Source organism: Somniosus microcephalus, chromosome 17, assembly GCF_052327205.1.
Source record: "Somniosus microcephalus isolate GS21.2 chromosome 17, FLI_Smic_1.0, whole genome shotgun sequence".
Taxonomy (NCBI): domain Eukaryota; kingdom Metazoa; phylum Chordata; class Chondrichthyes; order Squaliformes; family Somniosidae; genus Somniosus; species Somniosus microcephalus.
This window is the reverse complement of record NC_141003.1, coordinates 69,284,823-69,309,183: the sequence shown is the minus strand read 5'-3', so window position 1 is coordinate 69,309,183 and position 24,361 is coordinate 69,284,823. Positions and strand designations below refer to the sequence as shown.

At 46.9% G+C, this 24,361-nt stretch overlaps 1 protein-coding gene across 3 annotated transcripts in view; it reads left to right on the top strand.

The window, feature by feature from the left end:
* LOC147105827 (peroxisomal succinyl-coenzyme A thioesterase-like) overlaps positions 1-24,361 on the top strand; it is a 99,689-nt gene that overhangs the window by 54,555 nt on the left and 20,773 nt on the right. For 2 of the 3 annotated variants that reach the window (XM_086010599.1, XM_086010598.1), the window contains exons 3-8: positions 3,570-3,776; positions 6,226-6,325; positions 14,475-14,665; positions 20,075-20,250; positions 22,972-23,091; positions 23,721-23,803. In XM_086010599.1, the coding sequence (XP_085866725.1) occupies positions 3,570-3,776; positions 6,226-6,325; positions 14,475-14,665; positions 20,075-20,250; positions 22,972-23,091; positions 23,721-23,803 (877 nt within the window). Of the gene's footprint in view, positions 1-3,569; positions 3,777-6,155; positions 6,326-14,474; positions 14,666-20,074; positions 20,251-22,971; positions 23,092-23,720; positions 23,804-24,361 lie in introns of those variants that run through there. The other variant, XM_086010600.1, reaches the window with a different exon arrangement.

Here is a 24,361-nt window from a genome sequence, read left to right as displayed (position 1 = left end):
TCTGTGATTATTTATAATACAACCCACAGACTTAACAATCACATTTAGCACGGTGGTAGTGCACACAACACAATGGAGGGTGTCCTCAGTGTGAAGACAGAACTTCGTCTCCACAATGACTGTGCGGTGGTCACTGCTACCAATACTGTCATGGACAGATGCATCTGCGACAGGTAGATTGGTGAGGACGAGGTCAAGTAAGGTTTTTCCCTCGTGTTGGTTCCCTCGCCACCTGTCGCAGGCCCAGACTGGCAGTTATGGCCTTCAGGACTCTGCCAGCTCGGTTAGTAGTGGTGCTACCGAGCCACTCTTGGTGATGGACATTGAAGTCCCCCACCCAGAGTACATTCTGTGCCCTTTCTACTCTCAGTGCTTCTTCCAAGTGGTGTTCAACATGGAGGAGTACTGATTCATCAGCTGAGGGGTGGCGGGTGGTGAGGGGCAGTAGATGGTAATCAGTAGGAGGTTTCCTTGCCCATACTTGACCTGAAGCCATGAGACTTCATGGGGTCTGGAGGCAATGTTGAGGACTCCCAGGGCCACCGCTTCCTGCCTGTATACCACTGTGCCACCACCCCTGGTGGGTCTGTCGAGCTGGTGGGACAGGACATACCCAGGGATGGTGATGGAGGAGTTTGGGACATTGGCTGAAAGGTATGATTCTGTGAGTATGACTATGTCAGGCTGTTGCTTGACTAGTCTGTGGGACAGCTCTCCCAATTTTGGCACAAGTCCCCAGATGTTGGTGAGGAGGACTTTGCAGGGTCGACTAGGCTGGGTGTGCCGTTGCCGGTTCCGAGGTCGCTGCCGGGTGGTCCGTCTGGTTTCATTCTTTTTATTGTTTTTCGTAGCAGTTTGTTACAACTGAGTGGCTTGCTAGCCCATTTCAGAGGGCAGTTAAGAGTCAATCACATTGCTGTGGGTCTGGAGTCACATAGACCAGACCGGGTAAGGACGGCAGATTTCCTTCCCTAAAAGGACATTAGTGAACCAGATGGGTTTTTACGACAATCCGATAGTTTCATGGTTACCATTACTGATACTAGTAATTAGTCCAGATTTATTTAATTAACTGAATTTAAATTCCCCAGCTACCGTGGTGGGATTTGAACTCGCGTCTCTGGATCATTAGTCCAGGCCTCTGGATTACTAGCCCAGTGACATTACCACTACGCTACCGTTCCCTGTATATTTATTTGAATACAATGGACGTAAAATTCGAGTTCAGCGGTAGCGCAAAATGAACGATAATGAATTAGCAACCCATTTTACACCCGTAAAATTTTCTTTTCCATTGAAATCATATGTAGGTGTTTTGAAGAGCATGTGCATAAAGTGTTAGAGGTAACTAGAAAAGGATTTGGTTCTGAAAAATTTAGCGGAACTCAAAAGTGGATAAATCATTGGGTCTGATGGCAGGCACGCTAGGCTGTTGAGAAAAGCTATAGAGGAGATGGACCACAATTTTCAATCCTAAGGGAGAGTAGGATAAACTGGCTAATTATAGATCAGTTAGGCTCACATCTTAGAATCTATAATTTGAGATCAAATTAATCAGCATTTAGGAATATATAGGATAATCAAGGACAACCTTGATTGGACAAATTTAAGAGAGCTTTTTGAACAAGTGGCTGATTGTATAGATAAAGGGAATGCAGTAGATGTAGTGTTAATAGATTTTCCGAAGGCATCTCACAAAAAGCTTGTTACAAAACTCCAGGCATATTGTATAAGAGGAAATGCAGCAGAATGGATAGAAAGTAGATTGGGAGACAGGAAATAAAGCAGTAGACTGGAGAAAGTTTTGAAGTGATGTACCATAGGAGCTTAGGGAGCGCAATATTGTAATTTTCTGACTGCAGAGGGCTTGTCAAATGGTAAGGAGGGCTATAGTTAAAAAAAAAAAAACTTCAGGAGGATATAGACAGGTTAGTGGAATGGCAGACAGGTGGCAAAGAAAGACTTGCATTTATATAGCACCTTTCATGATCACCGGACATCCCAAAGCGCTTTACAGCCAATTAAGTACTTTTGAAATGTAGTCACTGTTGTAATTTAGGAAACGCGGCAGCGAATTTGCACACAGCAAGCTCCCACAAACAGCAATGTGATAATGACCAGATAATCTGTTTTAGTGATGCTGATTGAGGGATAAATATTGGCCAGGACACCGGGGATAACTCCCCTGCTCTTCTTTGAAATAGTGCCATGGGATCTTTTACGTCCACCTGAGAGAGCAGACGGGACCTTGGTTTAAGGCCTCACCCAAAAGATGGCACCTCTGACAGTGCAGCACTCCCTCAGCACTGCACTGGAGTGTCAGCCTAGATTTTTGTGCTCATGTCTTTGGAGTGGGACTTGAACCCACAACCTTCTGACTCCGATGCTAGAGTGCTACCCACTCAAAAGTCATTTTGTATAGCCTATATGAGCAAAGAGGTAATACATTTGTACAAGTCACTAGACAACATGCAGCTCTACCTCACCACCACCTCTCTCAACCCTCCACTGTTTCTGATTTGTCATGCTGCTTGTCCAACATCCAGTCCCTAATGAGCAGAAATTTCCTCCAACTAAATATTGGGAACACTGAAGCCATTGTCTTTGGTCCTAGCCACTGACTCCATCCTTCTCTCTAGTCACTGTCTGAGGCTGAACTAGAACGTTCTCAAATGAGATGAGTTTCCAACCATATATCTGCTGCCACCTCTGTAACATTGCCTGTCTCCGCCCCTGCCTTAGCTCATCTGCTGCTGAAACTCTCATCCATGCCTTTGTTACCTCTAAACTTGACTATTTAAATGCTCTCCTGGCCGCCGTCCCATCTTCCACCCTCCTTAAATTTGAACCCATCCAAAACTCTGTTGTCCGTATCCTAACTTGCACCGAGTCCTGTTCACTCATCACCGCTCTGCTCGCTGACCTACATTGGCTCCAGGTCTGGTAACGCCTCAATTTTAAAATTCTTATCCTTATTTTCAAATCTCTCCTTGTCCTCGCCCCCCCCCCCCCCCACCTCCCTATCTCTGTAACCTCCTCTAGCCCTACAACCCTCTGAGATCTCTGCGCTCCTCTCATTCTGGGCTCTTACGTATCACCGATTTTAATTGTTCTGCCATTGGTGGCCATGCCTTCAGCTGTCTGGGCCCTAGGATCTGGAATTCCCTCCCTAAGCCTCTCCACCTCGCTACACCGCTCTCATCCTTTAAGATGATCCTTAAAACCTACCTGTTTCACCAAGATGTTGGTCACCTGTCCGAATATCTCCTTACGTGGCTCGGTGTCAAATTTTGTTTGATAACGCTCCTGTGAAGCGCATTGGGACGTGTTATTACATTAAAGGCGCTAATTAAATGCAAGTTGTTGCTGATTCATTCAACACCTGTACCACACACGCGTATTATCATTCTATAAGATCAGATTCTGTTGGTGAAAGTTGAATTTTTTTAATGAATTTTATTTAGCTGATTTCAAAATCTATCCTATACATCAGGAGATGAGTAACTTTTTTAAAAATTCGTTTTCGATTGCTGGAGTATACATTGATACTTGTTTTTTTTTACATCTAGGTGGTGTGAGAAGATACAGTCACAGTGTGGCACCCATGGTCAAAGCAGAGCCAGCAAGAGGACTTGTGGATGAGCCAGTCAAACTTGAGGTTGCACATTTAGTGCCAAACCAACAAGTCACATTGCACTCAAGGTTGCTGTCTGAGGACTCTGATTGGTGGGAAGCATATGCCCACTATGTCAGTGATTCAGAGGGGATCGTCCGAGGTTTGTGAAATTAAGTTACACTGTGCAATTTTTACCTTTACAAAGTAATTCCTCGTCATTGAAACATTGGGGAGAATTTTAACCCCCAAGTATGGTAGGCTGGAGGTGGGTGGGAAGTAAAAAGAAATGTTAGATCTCAAACCAACCCCATCCCGCCCACTATTAACAGAGCCCTCCCCCAGCCATCTCTGACCACCCCCGTCATCTCCGATTCCCCCCCCCGCACCTGAGCCATCTCTGACCACCCTTGCCGTCTCCGATTTTCCCCCCCCCCACCCGAGCCATCTCTGAGCCCACCACCCGCCCTCCCCCAGCCATCTCTGACCACCCCCATCGTCTCCGATTTTCCCCCCCCCCGCACCTGAGCCATCTCTGAGCCCACCACCCGCCCTCCCCCAGCCATCTCTGACCACCCTTGCCGTCTCCGATTTTCCCCCCCCCCACCCGAGCCATCTCTGAGCCCACCACCCGCCCTCCCCCAGCCATCTCTGACCACCCCTGCCGTCTCCGATTTCCCCCCCCCCGCACCTGAGCCATCTCTGAGCCCACCACCTGCCCTCCCCCAGCCATCTCTGACCACCCCTGCCGTCTCCGATTTCCCCCCCCCCCCCAACCCGAGCCATCTCTGAGCCCACCACCCGCCCTCCCCCAGCCATCTCTGACCACCCCTGCCGTCTCCGACCTCCATCTCTGACCTCCGCCCCCGCCATCTCCGACTCATGTGTGCGCCCGCCATTTCTGACTCCCCACTGTTTACGCCTCCTCTGCACCTCCTGGGGGGGTAGGTGGAGGCCTCATAGGGTGGATCGGAGTCCTGGGTGTGTGGGGTGGGAAGGGATCGGAGGCCTCGCAGGGGTTGGGTTAGGCAGGAACGCTGGATCCAGGAGGTAAGTGTAAAGGCACTTACCTCCTGGATGCAGCAGTCCTCACCTTACTTTAGCTGGCGGGTTTCACGAGGCCTGCAAAACCCGACCAGCTATAGTTAAATTTAAAATCAAGGCTAAATCTGAGGTATGGAAGCATCATTATAATATTTAAATGGGAGACCCGCCTCTTGGGAGTGGGCTGGCTGCCTGCCCCCCTGTCGTGCCTCCATTAAAACCGCACATGGGCTGGAGGCGGGTTCTGGTCGCGATTCAGACGTTTAACATTTTAACTTCCCACCCGAACCAAACCCACCCATTTTTTGGGGTTAAAATTCCCCCGATATGTCAGTCAGGATTGCCGTTACAACTTGCAAGAGTGAAATAGGGAGAAATTAGATTGGAGCAATTTGGACTAAAAATTGCACACAATCTAAATATCTTGTCCCAGTGGGTCTTGTAGTGAATCTAAGCTATAAGGGAGGTAAAGGAGAAAACTTTTTACTGAAATTGTCAATATAATTGATTCCAAGAAGGAAAATGTCTCTTAAATATATAGGGGGAAAATTCAGTTGGTTTACACCTCCCGTTAGCGCCTTAAGAGGGCGCTAATGGGGCGCAAAGCAACTAGTGCGCGGCGATGTTTGCGCTGCTCACGAAATTAACTAGACATTTTGCGGCGGCGCTAAACACTACCGCCACAATCTCCTGCGCCGAGTGCAACGCCCCGGTAGCGCCCCGGACCGGATATTGAGTGGCGCACCCTGACTTACTGCCTGCCGCTAGCAACGACAGGTTGAGGGGAGTGTTTTGCAGTCAGGAAGGGACTAGGGGAGCGCTATTTAAAGGCGACCGCTTCCTGCCTTTTTTTGTTGGTGACATTTTTGCACCATGCATTCTGAGAGAGAGACTTCTGGAGAGATTCAACGCTGTGTGAAGGAGTTTTGGGTACCGAGCAGCACTTTGCAGGTTCATTTTGATTTCCCCTTCCTTGTATCGATTTAGAAGAGACTGGGGGCTGCACTCTGAGCTCTTTCCCTGGGCTTCTCCATTGTTCTTTCCAGCAGATTTGATGTACAGGTCTCTCCAGGCCGAGATTCAAGGCTGCAATGAGCAGGATGTGGATGGAGAGCAAGAACAACCCTCCTCTTTAAGAACTGGCCGGCGCCATTGTGTCTCTGTTCCATTGCTGACTGACATCACATGAGCTTCGCCAACACTCTGAGGTAGCGACTCGCTCCTCGGCCTTTGCGTCTTAAGAGAGGTGTGAAGAGCCTGATTTAGCACTCCAATCAACTCTGGGGGGCGATAAAAGCCAAGTTTGCAGTTGGAGGCGATAATTAGCGCCAGGCGCTAAACTTTGCGCACGGCTGATAATCGCGCCCCAAACGGGGCGATACTGAATTTTTCCCCCATAACCTTTAAATTTTGTAATATTTGATATATGCCTTCTGTTTAGAAAAGTGAGATTTCTAAAAAAAAAAAATTGTTCTTATGAATGGTATTCATTATCTAGCTTTTCATCTGGATAGAAGTATTGCTAGCAGAAGCCTACAGTAAAGGTCCTTTAATGGTATTCTTCACAGTCACCAGAGATAAGTCCTTGGGAGGCACCTACACTGGCCAGGAACCGATGGGCTTAATGTGGAGCATGAAGCTTGCACCTGGTGGTTGCCCTGGAATGAGGTACACTTTTTTAAACGCTGTGGATTCCAACCCATATTGATCTGTTAAAAGATAGGAGACTGCTTATATTTGTATCTGTGTTTTATATTTCTGTGCTTTTATTTTACTTTTTGGAAACAAATCGACAGACCGGTGATCATTTCTTTATATAAATTGGAAGAAAATATTTTCCCTCCCTGCTTGCTCTGTTTGTCACCGTTTTGTTTTCACTTCCACTGGTAATCTCCATATGAGTATAATGAAAATAAAAATACTGTTTTTTGTGAATTTTGCAATCACCAAGTTTGCTGAGAAATGGTTTTCCAGTTTGAAACTTGCTCTACTCAGCTTGAATATTGTACTTCAGTCCCAACCCCAGAATACACCCCTAGTACACCAGTATGCCATTTTTCCATTTTTCCACAGTAATCATTCTGTGGTCTTTGAGGTGAGCTTGCCATACGTGGGTGGTTTTGTGTTCACTCAGAACATGACTGAGTCTGCCCAAAGTCTTCATTTAAGGCAGTCAACAGATAGAGGAGACTTTCATTCCATCAGCCTGGGTTGGATTTAAATCCTGGTACTAGAAATGAAAGGTCAGTATTGTGATGATTTGCAACCTTTTGACCATTTTTTTGAAAGAAATGATTAGGTGAGTGAGGGGGGGGGGTGGGGGGGAAGATACTGGCCTAGAAATTCGGTTGTTTGCGCCAGCGATTAGCGCCTAAAGAGCCCGAGAATTGGGGCGTTACCCAATATTCGGGCAGGCGCAATGAAGATAGCGACACCTCCCATATTGAGTATCCATTTAGCGCCTGCGCTAACTCTTAGCGCGTGCCCGCGTGCGCAAGCAGTTAATGACGTCATTTCAGTGTGCAACACCTTTTTGGCGCCCCTGACCGGATATTCGGTGGCGCCCGGAACCTTTCCGCCTGGTGCTATTAGTGACAGTTGGATGGAATGTTCCCAGGCCCTTCTCGGAGTCGGGGGGCGCTATTTAAAGGGGACAGCTCTAGTATAAAAGCTGCAGCCACTTGGCCTGTTCATTCTGAGCGTTGCTGGAGAGAGTTGGTGAGCTACTGTTGCACAGTCTTTTTCGGATTTAGCCTTCGGAGACTTGGGACCTGCAGCCCTGTCCGGAGCAGTTGGAGTCATAGAGTCATAGAGTTTTACAGCACAGAAAGAGGCCCTTCGGCCCATCGTGTCTGCGCCGCCCATCCATCCCTGTCCAGTCTAATCCCATTTTCCAGCATTTGGTCCATAGCCTTGTATGCAATGGCATTTCAAGTGCTCATCCAAATGCTTCTTGAATGTTGTGAGGGTTCCTGCCTCTACCACCCTTTTAGGCATTGAGTTCCACATTCCAACCACCCTCTGGGTGAAAAAGTTCCTCCTCAAATCCCCTCTAAATCTCCTGCCCCTTACCCTGAATCTATGCCCCCTTGTTATTGACCCCCCTACTAAGGGGAAAAGTTCCTCTTTGTCTACCCTATCTATGCCCCTCATCATTTTGTACACCTCAATCAGGTCGCCCCTCAGCCTTCTTTGCTCCAAGGAAAACAACCCCAGCCTGTTTAGTCTTTCTTCATAGCTGAGGCGCTCCATCCCAGGTAACATCCTGGTGAATCTTCTCTGCACCCTCTCCAAAGCAATCACATCCTTCCTATAGTGAGGTGACCAGAACTGCACACAGTACTCCAGCTGTGGCCTCGCCAGCGTTTTGTACAGCTCCATCATAACCTCCCTGCTCTTATATTCTATGCCTCGGCTAATGAAGGCAAGTATCCCATATGCCTTTTTAACCACCTTATCTACCTGTTCCGCTGCCTTCAGGGATCTATGTACATGTACACCAAGGTCCCTCTGACCCTCTGTACTTCCTAGGGTCCTACCACTCATTGTGTATTCCCTTGCCTTATTTGTCTGTCCAAAATGCATCACCTCGCACTTTTCAGGGTTAAATTCCATTTGCCACTTTTCCGCCCATCTGACCAACCCGTTTATATCGTCCTGTAGCCTGAGGCTTTCCTCCTCGCAATTTACCACCCCACCAATTTTCGTGTCATCTGCGAACTTACTGATCATACCTTTTACATTCTCATCCAAATCATTTATGTAGATCACAAACAACAAGGGACCCAGCACCGATCCCTGAGGTACCCCACTGGACACAGGCTTCCAGTCACAAAAGCAACCTTCGACCATCACCCTCTGCCTCCTGCCACTCAGCCAGTTTAGGATCCAAGGCACCCTGGATCCCATGGGCTCTTACCTTCTTGACCAGTCTCCTATGCGGGACTTTGTCAAAAGCTTTACTGAAGTCCATGTAAACCACATCCACAGCATTTCCCTCATCCACCCCCCTAGTCACCCCCTCGAAAAATTCAATCAGATTTGTCAGACATGATTTACCCTTGACAAAGCCATGCTGACTATCCCCGATTAATCCTTGCCTCTCCAAGTGGAGACTAATTTTGTCCCTCAGAATTTTTTCCAATAATTTCCCTACCACAGATGTTAGGCTCACTGGCCTGTAATTCCCTGGTTTATCCCTGCTACCCTTCTTGTATAATGGTACTACATTAGCTGTTCTCCAGTCCTCTGGTACATCCCCTGTGGCCAGAGAGGTTCTGAAAATTTGTGTCAGAGCCCCTGCAATCTCCTCCTTTGCCTCCCACAGCAGCCTGGGATACATCTCGTCCGGGCCTGGGGATTTATCCACTTTTTGGCCTGCTAAAACCGCTAGCACCTCCTCCCTCTCGATGCTAATATGTTCAAGTATGTCACAGTCCCCTTGCCCGATTTCTATGTCTGCATCGTCTTTCTCCATAGTGAACACGGATGCAAAAAATTCATTTAAAACCCCGCCTACATCATCTGGCTCTACACACAGATTGCCACTTTGGTCCCTAATGGGCCCTACCCTTTCCCTGGTTATCCTCTTGCCCTTAATATACTTATAAAACATCTTAGGATTTTCCTTTATTTTGCTCGCCAGTGTTATTTCATGGCCCCTCCTCGCCCTCCTAATTTCTTTTTTAAGTATGCCCCTGCACTTTTTATACTCCTCTAGGGCTTCTTCCGTCTTTAGTCTTTTGTAACTGCCAAAAGCCCCCCTTTTATTTCTAATGCATTTTTGTATATCCCTTGTCATCCAAGGTTCCCTTTGCTTGTTGGTCCCACCCTTGACCTTTACAGGAACATGTTGGCGTTGTACTCTCTCTATTTCCCTTCTGAAAGTCTCCCACTGTTTTGATGTGGATTTTCCTATAAGTAGCTGCTCCCAGTCCACTTTGGCCAGATCCTGCCTTATCATATTACTGCGTGTTGCCCGTCTGGCATAGCAATGGGAGCTGCTTTGGAGGGGAACGTCCTCATGGCCGGACACTTGGAAGGGGCACAGAGACGGCGGGAGAGAGGGCCCGGATTGGCCAGAAGGAGGAGGGGCAATGGAGGTCGCCCAATCCGATGATACGCTGCGAGGGTTTTCAGGCAGCAGGTGTCATACCTTACCATGTCGGAGGAGCAGTGTCTGCGAAGGCTAAGATTCGGTAAGGAGGTTGTGAGTGAGCTGTGCCACCTGCTTGCTGAAGATCTGCAGCCGCGTCTACGGTGCAGGACCTCTCTGTCAGTGGCCGTCAAAGTGACTGTTGCCCTGAACTTTTACGCCAGCGGATCCTTTCAGTCAGCCACTGGGGACATCGCGAATATATCTCAATTTGCGGTGCATTGTTGCATCCGGCAAGTGACAGCTGCCCTCTATAGAAGGAGGCGTCAATTAATCACCTTCCCTGTGACCCTGGAGAAGTAGGCGGAGCGCGCGCAGGGATTCGCTGATATTGCGGACTTCCCCATGGTGCAGGGGGCCATTGATTGCACACACGTGGCTTTGCGGGCGCCATTACAGAATCCTGAGGAGTTCCGCAACCGCAAGGGGTTCCACTCCCTCAATGTCCAGCTGGTCTGTGACCACCGCCAGATGATCATGGCAGTCAACGCACAATTCCCTGGGAGCAGCCACGATGCGTTCATCCTGCGGCAGACCTCAGTTTCTGACCTTTTTGAGGGCCCGGCTCACCCACGAGGCTGGCTTATTGGCGACAAGGGCTATCCTCTCTGCCCATGGCTCATGACCCCACTCCGTTTGCCCGCCACCCCGGCAGAAGAGCTTTACAACAGCAGCCATCAGGCGACCAGGAACATTGTGGAGCACACTATTGGTGTGCTCAAACAGCGTTTCCGCTGTCTAGACCATTCGGGGGGAGCCCTGCAGTACTCGCTGGAGCAAGTGGGTCGCATCGTCGTCGTCTGCTGCATGCTCCACAACTTGGCCATTCGACGAACCCAGCCAATGCCAGCCGACCCTCAAGGTCCAGCAGAGCAGGCGGACAAGGAGGAGGAGGAAGAGCAGGCGGACGAGGAGGAGGAGGAGCATGCGGACGAGGAGGAGGAGCAGGCGGACGAGGAGGAGGAGGAGGAGGAGGAGCATGCGGACGAGGAGGAGGAGGAGGAAGATGGAAGGGCTCCTGAAACTGGAAGGGCCGTCCGTCAGAGGCTCATAAGGACTCGGTTCTAGGCCCCTCTGACGGAATGATGGGTGACATTCGTCCTGCGCACTTCGGATCGTACAAAGCCTATGAAGGCCACCATGAGTGTAAATAGTTACGAGTACCATTGTAAATAAAAAAAATTCTTTATTGTCAAAAAAGTGCTTCCTTCCAGCATAACGACGTCATGTCAACAGAAACCATAACTAACAAAATAACAGTTAACTCTCTGGCAAAGCCGCAAAACTAAACAAACCATCACAAACAATCACAACAGGTGAGGGCGTCCTTGAATTTGGAGAAAGAAACGTCTCAGCAACTCCCTCTACTGCTGGCCCCTTGATGGAGACCGACTTCTCTTTCGCGGTCGGCCCCTTCCCTCCCTGCTGCTCCTACGTAATTGAACCCTAGTGGCGGCGTCAAGGCTGGGGGACGCCTGCTGACTGTCTGGAAGCGCAGAAGCCCCTGAGGGACAGGCTGGATGACCTCTGGGCTTGGAGGGTGCGGAGGCTGGCTGCTTGATCTGGGCATGGCTGGAAGCAGTGTGCACTGCAGGTGGTGGCAGCTGCACTGCAGACGTTCCAGCGGTGGCATGAGCAATGGTCACCTGCCGAGAGAGGACACCTGCACCATGGTCGGACGACACACTGGCGCTCTCAGGGGACCGGTTCGGCTCATCTGCCACAATCGACTGCTCCACTGCTTCCTGGCCTCGTGTGGTACTGGAAGGGCCCGGGGTGATCCTAGCTGATGCAGATAAGGTGGCAGCAGTGAGAGTTCGTGTTGCCTCAATCTGGGTGTGGACGAGGTCAGCAAGTGACTGCGTGGCAGAAGTGAGGACCTGTGTGGCAGGTGCCAGTGCTTCGGAGAAGCCCTGGACAGTTCTTTCCATTGCTTCGGACAAGGCCGGAGCAGTCCGTTCCACTGCCTCAGACAAGCCCTGGACAGACCTTTCCAGGGATTGTCCGAAGCTCTGAACAGTCCTTTCCATAGCGGCCTCGAAGCCCTGGACACTCCTCTCCATTGCTGCCCCGAAGCCCTGAATAGTCCTCTCCATTGCTGCCCCGAAGCCCTGGACAGTCCTCTCCATTGCTGCCCCAAAGTCCAGCACACTCTTTGCCAGTGTTTCTATCGACTGTGGCATACTCCCCACTGCAGCCATAAGCTCAGTGTGCCTGAGCCGGGCCTGGGTGCTCATTTCAACCAGGCTACGCACCTCCTCTGCACTCTGTGCAGCAGTCATCGTTCCCTGCCTTGCCCTCCGGGGAGCCGGTGCCCGAACTTGCCTACCCCCCTCGCGTTGCTGCAGGCCGCTTGTTCCGGCAACTGGCTCCTCATCAGAGCCCCCCCCCCTTCCCTCCAGGGAACTACTATCCCCAGTCTGCAGATGTGTAAGCTCCCCTGAGGCTGGAACGGATGGTCCGGCTTCCTCCTGATCCTCGCCTCCGGAGGCACTGGCACTGGCAGCTTCAGGGCCCGGATCCCGAGCTGGTGATGCAGCATCTGAAAGCAGGGAGGTGGAAGAGTGGCTTTAGCAAAAGGACAGGTTGGCAGCAAGGCATGCCAGATTGCGGCAAGGCTCTGACATGGCTCCACAGTGAGAAAGCATGCTGGCGGGGGGACCAAGTGGAAGGAGACAGCTGTAAAAGGTGAGAACCTTACCATCGCTGTCGACAATGGGGTCGGCAGCTGCAGTGGTAACAGGACCACTCAGACGTCCTCCAAGAATCTGGTGCACTCTCTCCTCGAGATCCGTGAGAGTGACCACTTGTGAAGGTCCTCCACCGGTTCGAAGCTGGTCTTTGCGAATCTTCGCCAGCTTGGACTGCAGGGGAAAGAAGGGGATGTTATGTTACATGATGCCCTGAGTGATCATCTCATGCCCCCCATGGTGGAAGAGCCCTTACATGATGCCCTGAGTGATCATCTCATGCCCCCCATGGTGGAAGAGCCCTTACATGATGCCCTGAGTGATCATCTCATGCCCCCCATGGTGGAAGAGCCCTTACATGATGCCCTGAGTGATCATCTCATGCCCCCCATGATGGAAGAGCCCTTACATGATGCCCTGAGTCAAATGTGCATGTGTGTGCCCAGAAAGGGCCATGGGTGCTTGCTGACACATGGCCATTGGGGCATCGCGCACCCTGTAGCCATAAAGTCAGGTGCAGATGGAGGGAATCAGAAGTTTGCATAAACACCACTCACCCTCACGACCTGAGTGAGGTTGTTGAATTTCTTCCTGCACTGTAAAGGGCTCCTGGTCACCATGCTGCTGGAGTTGACCCTCTGAGAAACATCCCTCCAAGCTCGGCGGTATTCCTTTTGATTCGACCTCCTGCCATTGTCTGGATACAGAACATCTCGATGGCGCTCCACTGCGGCCACCAATTGCTCCAGAGCCTCATTGCTGAAGCGCTCTGCTCTCTGTCTCACCACCTCCATCTGGTCCAAGTTTTTTGTGCCAGAGAAGGGCCTGCGCCGATTCTGAGGCCTACAAGGCGCTGAGTGTGGAAGCTGAGGCTGACTGACCCACCCCTTTAAGAGCCGGCCGGCGCCTGGAAGTCTCGTGGTTATCGGTAATTGAGAGCACCTGCGTTGCGCCCGTCCGCGCCGATATTGGGTTGCGCCGGAAGTTTAGCGCCTTAGGAGTCCCGTGCAACGTCTGAATTTGCGCCTCAATCACCTTTGGGGGCGATGCAACCCAATATCGCGCCAGGCGGCGATAAGTTGCGTCTGGCTATAAACTTTGCGCAGCGCCAGTTCTAACGCCTCAAGCGGGGCTATACCCAATTTCTAGGCCTTTAAATTTTGAGCTTTAATGCATAGTGCATTCCTGCAAGACAAAAAGGGGGTCTGAGACAGTAGGTAATTAAATTGCTGATAAGCTATCTTTGATGTTGTTCCCTCATAGACTGAAAATAATAAGCAATGTGTTAGCTTGTCTCCATAATCAAAAACTACATCACACCCATTGTGCTGGAAGGTTTTTACTCTCGTTTGTGAACAGCCAGAAATAAAGCAGGGTGACAGGTACTGGAAGGCAGTCAAGCTTTTGGAACAGGCAGTCAGGCAGCAGGAGGAAGAAATACCAGAGACAGAAGTTAGACATTTTCTTTTAAGTCAAGCAAGATGACCCACTGAAGTGGGGTAGTGTGGTGTGTTTATTAGTTTTGTATTATTATGTGAAGACAAGTTGTACTAGTTCAATAAGTGAATCCGATCATAACTATTGCTCCGTATGTTCATCTGCGTGAAATAAAACAGTATAATGGTTCATATCAGCATTGCCATGGACAGCATAAGCTTTAGTGGCAAATTCAAAAGAAAAATTATTTTTCAAACTTGAGCTGGCATCTCTGTGGCTGCTGGCAACGCTCTGCTGCAGCAGCTCTCTGAGGTCTGCCATAGCCAGTCTCCAAACCCATGGCACGTGGCCTCGTCCACTGAGGCCAAGGAGCCCGCCCAAATTATGGAAGTAGCCCTGAGGCCGGAAAATCACCTGATGTCAGACAAAAGACCTAATTCTACCAAACAGGAAAATGTATGCCATCACATTTTTAATTCTATTTTGACTTTTAGTAGCAGGTTATAATCCCAGCATATGTCAATTTACCTTTTAGGCTGAGGAAGAAGGATGTGACAGTCCCATTTTCGATAACCATTTCTGTGTATGATGGATGGATTTCCAGTGATTTTGACAAGGCGGCAGTACTGGCATCAACTGTATTAGAACGTTTTTATATGGCCCCAGGCACCACCAGGTTAGAGCACATAGAGGGTCGTGTCATTGGAACAATGTTCTTTCCACCAGGTAAATGATAATGTTTCACTATTTATCTTTGCTTCTTTTGCATCCAGCATGCCATGGACCATTCTGCAGTTTTGACTTTTCCTGAATCCTTTCCCAATGTCTTTCTATATTTGGTCACTAATGGACATTCTTTCTCTCCTTTTTCCTACCTGATTCCTTACCATGGAAAAAGAGAGAAATAAATAGCGTTACATAGCATTCATTGTGTGTCTCAGGACGTCCCAAAGTACTTTGAATTAAGTGAATTACATTGAAGTACATTCACTCATATGTAGGGAAACACACCAGCCAGTTTTCACACAGCAAGATCCCACATTCAGATACTGCATGAATGGCTAGAATATTTCTGTTTGGTGATAGTAGTTAAGCGAGAAATGTTAGCTAGGACTCCAGAACTCCCTGCTTTTCTTCGGATAGTGCCATGGGATCTTTAACGTTCACCTGAACCACACAAACAGGCAGAGAGGAGCTTAGGTTTATGTCTCATCTAAATGGCAGCATCTCTGGTTATACAATGCTCCCTCTGTACTGTTGGCCTAGATAATGTGCTGAATTTTCAATGTTCTAACTTGAGCGGCCACAGCTGGAATGCCTCATGTTTTCTCCAACTCTGTGGTGCTGTTGATGCACTAGGTTGAGCCACTGACAATCTTGCATTTTGCAGTTTTGCCAATGTTATTCAAACTCTCGTGAAAGGTTACTGTTGTTTGGCTGAAGATATTTTCATCTGATAAATATTCTGAAGTACACAGTGTGTGAGAATGTTTTGTTCACCTCTGGGACCTGCGTTCAAATATCGTACTAAGTTAAAGTCTAGGTTTTTTTTAGTGACTATTAAAGGAGATTTAAGATTTAGTTGGAATCGCCAGAATTTTGCTTGTCACGTTTTTGAGGAAATTGCCATTTTTTTGTAACCATGTGGACACCTTGTTAAGTGTCTCTAGTAATGTCAGTGTGGGAAACTGCTGAAGCTGTGACTTCGGACAAGCCTGAGAACTGCCTTGGAACCATGCAATTCCAGGAAAATGTGCTGTCAACTGGGAAATCTGCACGCCCAATTGTGATTTCCCAGGGTCAAGCAGCTCTTGAGATGGTTCAAAGTTGCCCTGGCTTTTTCCTATGGATACACTCTGGGATACACTGGTGATTCTTTTCAGTGATGTCACTGGAGCAGCCTAGCAGGTCCTTATGGAGTTAAGATAATTGGCATGTTTACATAAACCAAATAAAATGATTGAACAACTAGGGAAAGGGCTAAAGTCCATAATGCAAAACAAGGATGAAAAGGGTAAAACAGAAGGCAGGTAAATGAAAATGAAATGATTAAGTGTGCCAAGTTTGGGATTTAAAAGCTTAGTAGGATTATCCGAGGAAGGAAGGATGGATTGGTGGATGGGGTAAGGACTTCCACAGCGTTGAGGTCCTGGGAAATGGTGAGTTAAGAGTAGGAGGCTTTGTGATGAGTCTTCATTTCAACACAGTGGGGATGTAGGGAAGAGGAAGAATGTGTCGGAAGGTCTATTTGGAGCTTAGAAGGAATGAAAAGAGGACATTTTAGAGAACAGCAGAGACTATCAATAAAAGAGAAAGACAAGGTTGTATGAGTGAGAGAGATAGGGAGATGGACAAATGCAACAGGTGTTAGAACAGTACTGAAGGCCTGGATGGACTTGGGGCTTTATAGGGAGGTCAACAATCATGGTAGTTGTTGAGTTAAACTTGGGAAAGACATCAAGAAATTGTATTTTTGAACAATTGAAACAAGTAAGATTTTTATTGCACCATTTGAAGGGCATACTGGAGATCAAGATGTAGTGACTCAGACATTACACTGCCAGAGGTCTGGTGGTTTTGAACACTGAGGGGGTGCAATCTGTAGGAAATTGATCTAAGGAGGAGGTTATTGATGGGAAGAAGGAATGGAGTGTCCGTGACACCCACCTCCTGCTCCCTCGACCCTATTCCCACTGAACTGCTGACCACCCAACTTCTCTTCCTGGCCCCCATGTTAGCTGATATTATTAACAGTACTCTCCTCTGATACTGTCCCCCCCCTCCTTCAAATCTGTCGTCATCACCCCTCTCCTCAAAAAAAAAAAAAAAAAAAAAAAAAAAAAAAAAAAAAAAAAAAATCCTGACACCTCCATCCTTGCAAACTACCGCCCCATATCCACCTCCCTTTCCTCTCCAAAGTCCTTGAACGTGCTGCCGCCTCCCAAATCCGTGTCCATCTTTCCCGGAACTCCATGTTTGAATCCCTCCAATCAGGTTTCCACCCCTGCCACCATACCGAAACGGCTCTTATCAAAGTCACAAATGACATCCTATGTGACTGTGACGGAGGTAAATTATCCCTCCTTGTCCTTCTTGACTTGTCTGCAGCCTTTGACATATTTGACCACACCATCCTCCTCCAACAACTCTGCACTGTCATTCAACTGGGTGGGACTGCACTTGCCCAGTTCCATTCTTATCTATCCAGTTGAAGTCAAAGAAACAGCTGCAATGGCTTCTCTTCCCACTTCCGCATCGTTATTTCTGGGGTCCCCCAAGGTTTTATCCTTCACTCCCTCCTATTTCTCATCTACATGCTGCCCCTCAGCGACAGCATCAGTTTCCACATGTTCACTGACGACACACAACTCTACCTCACCACCACCTCTCTCAACCCCGCCACTGTCTCTACATTGTCTTATTGCTTGTCCAACATCCAGTAGTGGATTTGCAGAAATTTCCTCCAACTAAATATTGGGAAGACTGAAGCCATTATCTTCGGTCCCTGCCACTGACGCCATCCCTTTCCTTGGCAACTGTCTGAGGCTGAACCAGACTGTTCACAACCTTGGTGTCTTATTTGACCCTGAGATGAGCTTCTGATCACATATCCACGCCATCACTACGACCGCCTGTTTCCACCTCCGTAACATCTCCTGACTCTACCCCTGCCTCAGCTCATCTGCTGAAACCCTCATCCATGCCTTTGTTACCTCTAGATTTGACTATTCCAACGAACCCCAGGCCAGCCTCCCATCTTCCACCCTCCGTAAACTTAAAAGTCATCCAAAACTCTGCTGCCCATATCCTAACTCGCACCAAGTCCCGTTCACCCATTATCCTTGTGCTCGCTGACCTACATTGGCTCCCAGTTAAGCAACGCCTCTATTTTAAAATTTTCATCCTTGTTTTCAAATCCCACCATGGCCTTGCTCCTTCCTAGCTCTGTAACCACCTCCAGCCCCACAACTAATGTTCTCTCTAATTTTTATTTTAGGTGCGCGGGCCAGCGGCTGCGCATGCGCGGTATCTTTTCCAGCAGAAAAGCTGATGAACTTAGGGGGAACATTGCCTACAACCCTCAGAGATATCTGTGCTCCTCCAATTCTGGCCTCTTGAGCATCCTCAGTTTTAATTGCTCCACCATTAGCAGCTATTCCTTCAGCTGCTGAGGCCCTAAGCTCTAATTCCCTCCTTAAACCTCTCCAACTCTCTACCTCTCTTTTCTCCTTTTTAAGATGCTCCTTAAAACCTACCTCTTTGACTTTGCCCTGAAATCTCCTTAAATGGCTCGAAGTTAAATGTTGTTTGATAACACTCCTGTGAAGCACCATGGGACGTTTTACTATGTTAAGGGAGCTATATAAATACAAGTTGATGTTATTGAAGAGGGAACAGAACACTGGGAAACCCCTAAATTAATGGAAAAACAGTTGGAAGGTGAGCCATGAGCAACAGCACAAATATTGATTTCAGAGGAAACATCATCCCAGGAGTATACAATTGTTTTGCTGTGTATCCATATAGTAACTTGCTTAGTATACAGTGCCAAACTTTGCCTTGGCTATCTCCAAAGCCTTTGAGAAAACAGTTAATTCATCAAAGTGTTCAAGAGCAGTGTTCCAGAGCTGCATAATGTAGGCACCAAATTGAATGGCCATCCTGAAAACTATCCTGAAAATTATCCCTGCCCCCATTTTTCATGCAGTATGATTTTTGCCATTCCCATTTGCAACATTTTATCTTTCCTGCCTCTTACAAAAGCACAGGGTATTCTTTCTATTCCTTCCTCCCCTCCTAACCCCCCCCCCCCTCCCCGGCTCTGCACCTGCTTAATATCTGTTACATCTCCAGCTTTTTCCAGTTCTGATGAAGGGTCCCAGACCTGAAACGTTAACTCTGTTTCTCTCTCCACAGATGCTGCCTGGCCTGCTGAGTATTTCCAGCATTTTCTGTTGTTATTTCTGAAAACTATACTGGGTATTGTGGATTTGGTGATAGGGAATCTCCTGTTATTTCATTAACGTAGTGAGAATATTATTTTACAGTAAAAAAAAAATAGGGGAGTATTTTAAACAAAAAGTACACTTCTTAGATTTACCTTCTTTGAGTAAAGTCACTTTTAAGTTCTCAATCCAGGTATTTGTAATAGAATCTCTGTGGTAGGCAGTCAGACCAATCTACTGCCAGTGATGAAACCATACAAATATAGGATTGTGGGGTAATTTGTGAAAGGGAACAAGCATTTCTTAATCTTAATTGCATTTTTGGTTCATCAAGATAAGAGATGCAATGAAATAGAACACTTTCATTTTTAATTGTATCAACACTTAAGAGCTCTCGGATCAGATACAGCAGAGCCATTTGCAGTGTAATACACCCATTACTCTACTCCATTGATGTGTCGTAATCCCAACTTTAGAAGGTCACTCCACTTGTACCAATCAATGTGACATTTCCATTTGTGATATTTTATGGCCTCTCTTGCATTGAATTAATTTTCAGCCTCCTAAACTGTCTCCTCGGCTTGGTATTCTGATTCTCTTAGTACAACCCTGTAAAGTGCGTTGGGATGTTTTGTATGGTAAACGTGCTATATATAGTCCGCTTGTGACTAACAAGTTGAAAGGCACTTCCTTCTCATGCAAAGCTATTCTGGTCAATTCCAGTTGAATGGATTATCTTGATCTAAGTGTAGAACCACTTTGTACCAAGTCCCATGGCACTATTTTGAAGAAGAGTAGGGGAGTTCTCCCTGATGTCCTGACCAATATTTACCCCTCAATCGACATCACTAAAACAGATTATCTGGTCATTATCACATTGCTGTTTTTGGGAGCTTGCTGTCTGCAAATTGGCTGCCGCGTTTCCTACATTACAACAGTGACTACGCTTCAAAGGTACTTCATTGGCTTTAAAGCATCTTGGGAAGTCCTGAGGTCCTGAAAGGTGCTATGTAAGATGTTTGTTCTTTCTATTTGTGAAGCATCTAAAGGCGCTATACACATGCAAGTTCTATAAAATTTACTTCCAATGTGCAGTAATCATGGTTCAGCTGTAGTACACAATGTTCTACTGAATTATAGCAGTCTGTTGGATGCATTTTAGAACTATACTCACTGTTGTGTTTTTTAGGCCCTGGACCATTTCCTGCTGTTGTAGATATGTGGGGTGGTGGAGGAGGCCTTGTTGAATACCGTGCAGCTCTTCTTGCATCCCGAGGATTTGCAACCTTAGCTTTGGCTTACACGGGACATAAGGCGGTCCCACAGTCACATCAAACCTTTGAGCCAAAACTGTTTTACTTTGAGGTAAAGAATATTTTAATGGGTTGCAATGTTTCAACTACTTTGGATTTACAAATGTGATAATTAGGAAGTTGGCAGATGTTTACTATATCAGGAAAACATCAGTGCCAAAAGTACTAATGTCTCAAAGAATTGTAAAATTTGGATTGACTGTCACATCCATAATTCCAGTGATAAGTCACTGAATAATTAAGAGGAATTAAATTCAGAAAACTTAATGTAAAGATGACATCATTTTAGCTGTGATAAATCTTTACATAATTGAAGTTATCCTTCAGCTCTGTTGTCTTATGGATCCCATTTTCTTCCTTCATTATTTTGATTTGTATACTAGCAAATCGCCTTGGCCATTTCGAGGTTTTGTAAGAAGAAGGATGTTACGCCAAATTGTATTATCAGGGTTACTGATCTGTCAGCACTGGGGGAGCCTGGGGTCTGTCGGTAATGGCAGTCTGTCTGTCCCGATACTTTCAGAGGAAATTCCATGGTCTGGGAGTACTAGAATCTGGCAGTATTTGGAGGACAGGGTCTTCAAGCCCTGTGGTGGAGTGGGGTGAGAGCAGCATGGGATCTGAACTGCCTTTTGCCCCTTTCAGTCCATTAGGCCCCCAACCCTCCCACTGCAGTCCTGCCTGTCAGCCTCCTTCCACAACCCATCTATAGCCCCCTTTGTGCCATCAGGGCACCTCCTGCCCCCTCGCCGCATTCCCTGTCATTGCAGAGGATGGATACTGGTATGGATCAGGCTCCTCATGTCCAATGGTCTAAATTGCTTTGGAATGTATAATGTTCAGGTGCAAAAGATGAGTTTACTCTTCTGTCTGACAAAAAAGGCTACAGTATTCTTTACTGGGTGGATGTAGGCTTTTTGGAAAATTAAAGTTGTTGACAGTAACAGACCACAGCCACCTTTGTCACTTGCATGTCCTAATGTGGATCGGATGTGATTACCAAGCCAAAGAACTGATTTTTTGTAACTGAAGAATAAATCTGAATGGGCAGTATCAAGATCTCTATTTCTCAGTGTAATGACTTTGGCTTCTCAGTGCTGAAGATGGCACACTATTTGCCCATTGTCCATTTCTGGTCATACGTGGCTGCAGTAATTTGTGTCTGTTTTAGGGGGAAGTTAGTATTATCAGGAAACCGAATGTAATTTTTGATGACATCTAACAATTTGGAATTGCTCAGTTTGTTATGCTAACAATCCTAGATAATTTTTTATCCTACTTCCAATGTACGTTTACTGTTTCTCAAACACTTGGAGCTTTGGTTGTTGAATTTCCTTTGTGGTAATGCCTAAACCTGGACAAAAAATCTAGCTCCCTGCCATCCAACACCACTTCTGGGATTTTCTACCAGAAGTAATGCTGGGTGTACAGTATGTCCACCCACATACTGGCTTGTGTATTATAATGGAACACAAATAATGAGATGGTGTTGTAAGATTTATTTCCTGTTATTTGCGACATAGCAAATTGGGGAGGTGGGGGGAGGGTTGGGGGAAGGGGATGGGGGGTTAAATAATTGGCCAGTTTGCTCTGCGAGTACTTGCATTAAGTAAATTGTCAAATTCAAAAAGTTAGACCTTTTATAAAAAAAAAAAAAAAAAAAATCCAGCAAGGCGCTGTAACAATTCCACTTCTTCGTGCCTCCAAGGCATGCACCCCAGCGATGCTGTAAAGGACACCGGTGCCTTCACTCAGTATATAAATGATCCTGTTGCAGGAAATGGGCCAAAGTCAGGCACAGGCAAGGGGTGGTGGAAGTCACACTCTGCTGAAGTTCCAGCACCATTGCAGCAAAGGCAATTCAAGCATTTGGGGGTCGATTTTCCCGAAGCTGTCGGGAAGAAGGCGGGACTACAACTTTCGGGTTTTAGACCCGCCTACATCGACGTCCGGCCAATCCGCGCGATTTTCCCTGGATTGACTTTGTTGAGCCCGCCAGCAGGCCAATTAAGGGCTACCTGGCAACAGGTGACGTCAAAGAGTTCTTGACAGATGAAATATCAGTGTTTCACAGCTGTTTGAAGCTGCCAAACGCTGACAGTCTGAGTTCTAACCTGAGTCCTTCTGCACAGACCCAGTTAGAACTCTCAGCAGCACTCAAAGCTGAAGGCTGTCACTTTTCACAGATCGCAGCCATTCAGCTTTAAGTGCCGGCTGAGTAATGCGCTCCTGACACCTACAGGAAGAAAGGCTGTTAAGGTAAGTACAGGTAAGTAAAAGTTCTTTACACACTTTAGACACACCAAACACACTTACCTTTGCACTCATGCACCCATCACTCACCTGAACACTGACATTGCGACCCCTCCAACTCCTTCAACCCGACGGCCCGCCTGCTCTAACCTGGCGTGGTTTGGAGCCGTCGGGAATCCCACACGACACCCCTCAAAATAGGGATTAGGCTAAAAACTGCCTGTTAACTACCTGTTAACAGGCAGTTAATTGGCACTAATCCCTTCCCGCCTGGGGTTGACGGGTCCCAGTGCGGGGCGGGTACCCGCCGCCTCTGAAACTTGCGTGGAGCGGGGTTTTGGGCGGGATGGTGTCGGGATCCCCGAATTTGGGATTTCCCCCCCCCCCCCCACACGCCTGAAACCCCGCCTGATGGCTCCAGGAAAATCGGCCCCTTGGTGTTTTCTATTGTTAGATACATAGAGATGTTGCTGTGTTAGATCATGAAGGGCACTGTAACATTGTATTTACTGATTCACAGGAAGCCTTCAATGCCCTGAATAACCACCCAAAGGTTGCAAAAGGCAGAGTTGCCCTTTTGGGGCTCTCGTTTGGATTCACACTTGCACTCCTGATGGCAACAGAGATCCCAAATATTCATGTAAGTTGACCAGCCATGAAACAGGTTTAGAGAAGAATACAATATATCAACTTCAGTTATCTTACTACTGTGAGATCTAAACTGGGTTTATATCTGTTCACTCTCTGTGTATTTTCATTTATAATCCATTGCCTACAGAGCAATTCCTGTATAATTTTTTTTTTAAACATCTGACTGGTAAAAGAAGTTTGCAAAAGGAAAAATTACAGTGGCAAGGGTCAAAATGAGAATTGGTAGCTATAAATTTTCCATCAGAGTATTTATTTACTTGTAGCCTTCAAACTAGCTTGAGAACCCATGGCATACCATGTGTTTTGAAATAGGGATTTATTCAGTAAGTCTTGCGTTTATGCAGAAGAAATTAAACTTCTGATAGGACAATCTCAGAGTAAGCTTCCCAACTAAACTAGAGCATTTGCTAATTCTGACCTGGCGTACATTATCGTACATTTTGCTGTGGTCATGTATGGCTGGTATTTAGGCCTTTGCAATGGATTTATTTGCTGAACGTTCGTCATATTAATCTGTTACCCAGCTTCTTGACCATAGTTTCATTTTTATCATGAATAAAAACACTTTTTGCTTATCTTGATTGTTTATCTACTGCATTTGATGTGCTTTTCCCTTAGCCCAAGTGCTTAATCTGCATCAGTGGAAGTCATTTTAACCTTATCCAGGAAGGAAAATTTAATTTTTCAACTGACTTTTACAAGTAAGTTAATCTAATTTCCTAGTGTTTTCATGTTATGTATGTCTGCTGTTCTTCATATGGGCACAGCCAAATACTCTTTCTTTGGATTGAGTATAATGTAAGGGTGGTGCCATTGAAGGTCAGGGGGAAGTGGTTGCTGTTGAGTCTGTGTGTCCCAGTTATGCTTATTATAAATCACTGGACACAGACAACAAGAATAACTTTAACAGGTCTTTACTATTCGGAGGTCAGGGCTGAACTGCCCAGCAAATCACTACACAACGTTTATATACCGGTGTGGTCACCACCGGTATTACAGTATACAGCAGCCAAGAGAAAGTAGTACATCTCTTAAAGTAGTTCTCTTAAGGTGGAACAGGTTACATACACCACAGTTGCCTTCTGCAAAAGCTCTTGATTAAAAAGCTCACAAATGCCTCCTCCTCTGTTGTGAAATTGGTAGGTTATGTAAGTCGTTGGTACACTAATTTTAAAATCTGGGAGTGTTAACGGATTTAACAAAATATGGAAAAAATATCTGTGTTACTGTTGGGTTTCATTGTCTAGTCATTGACTTTT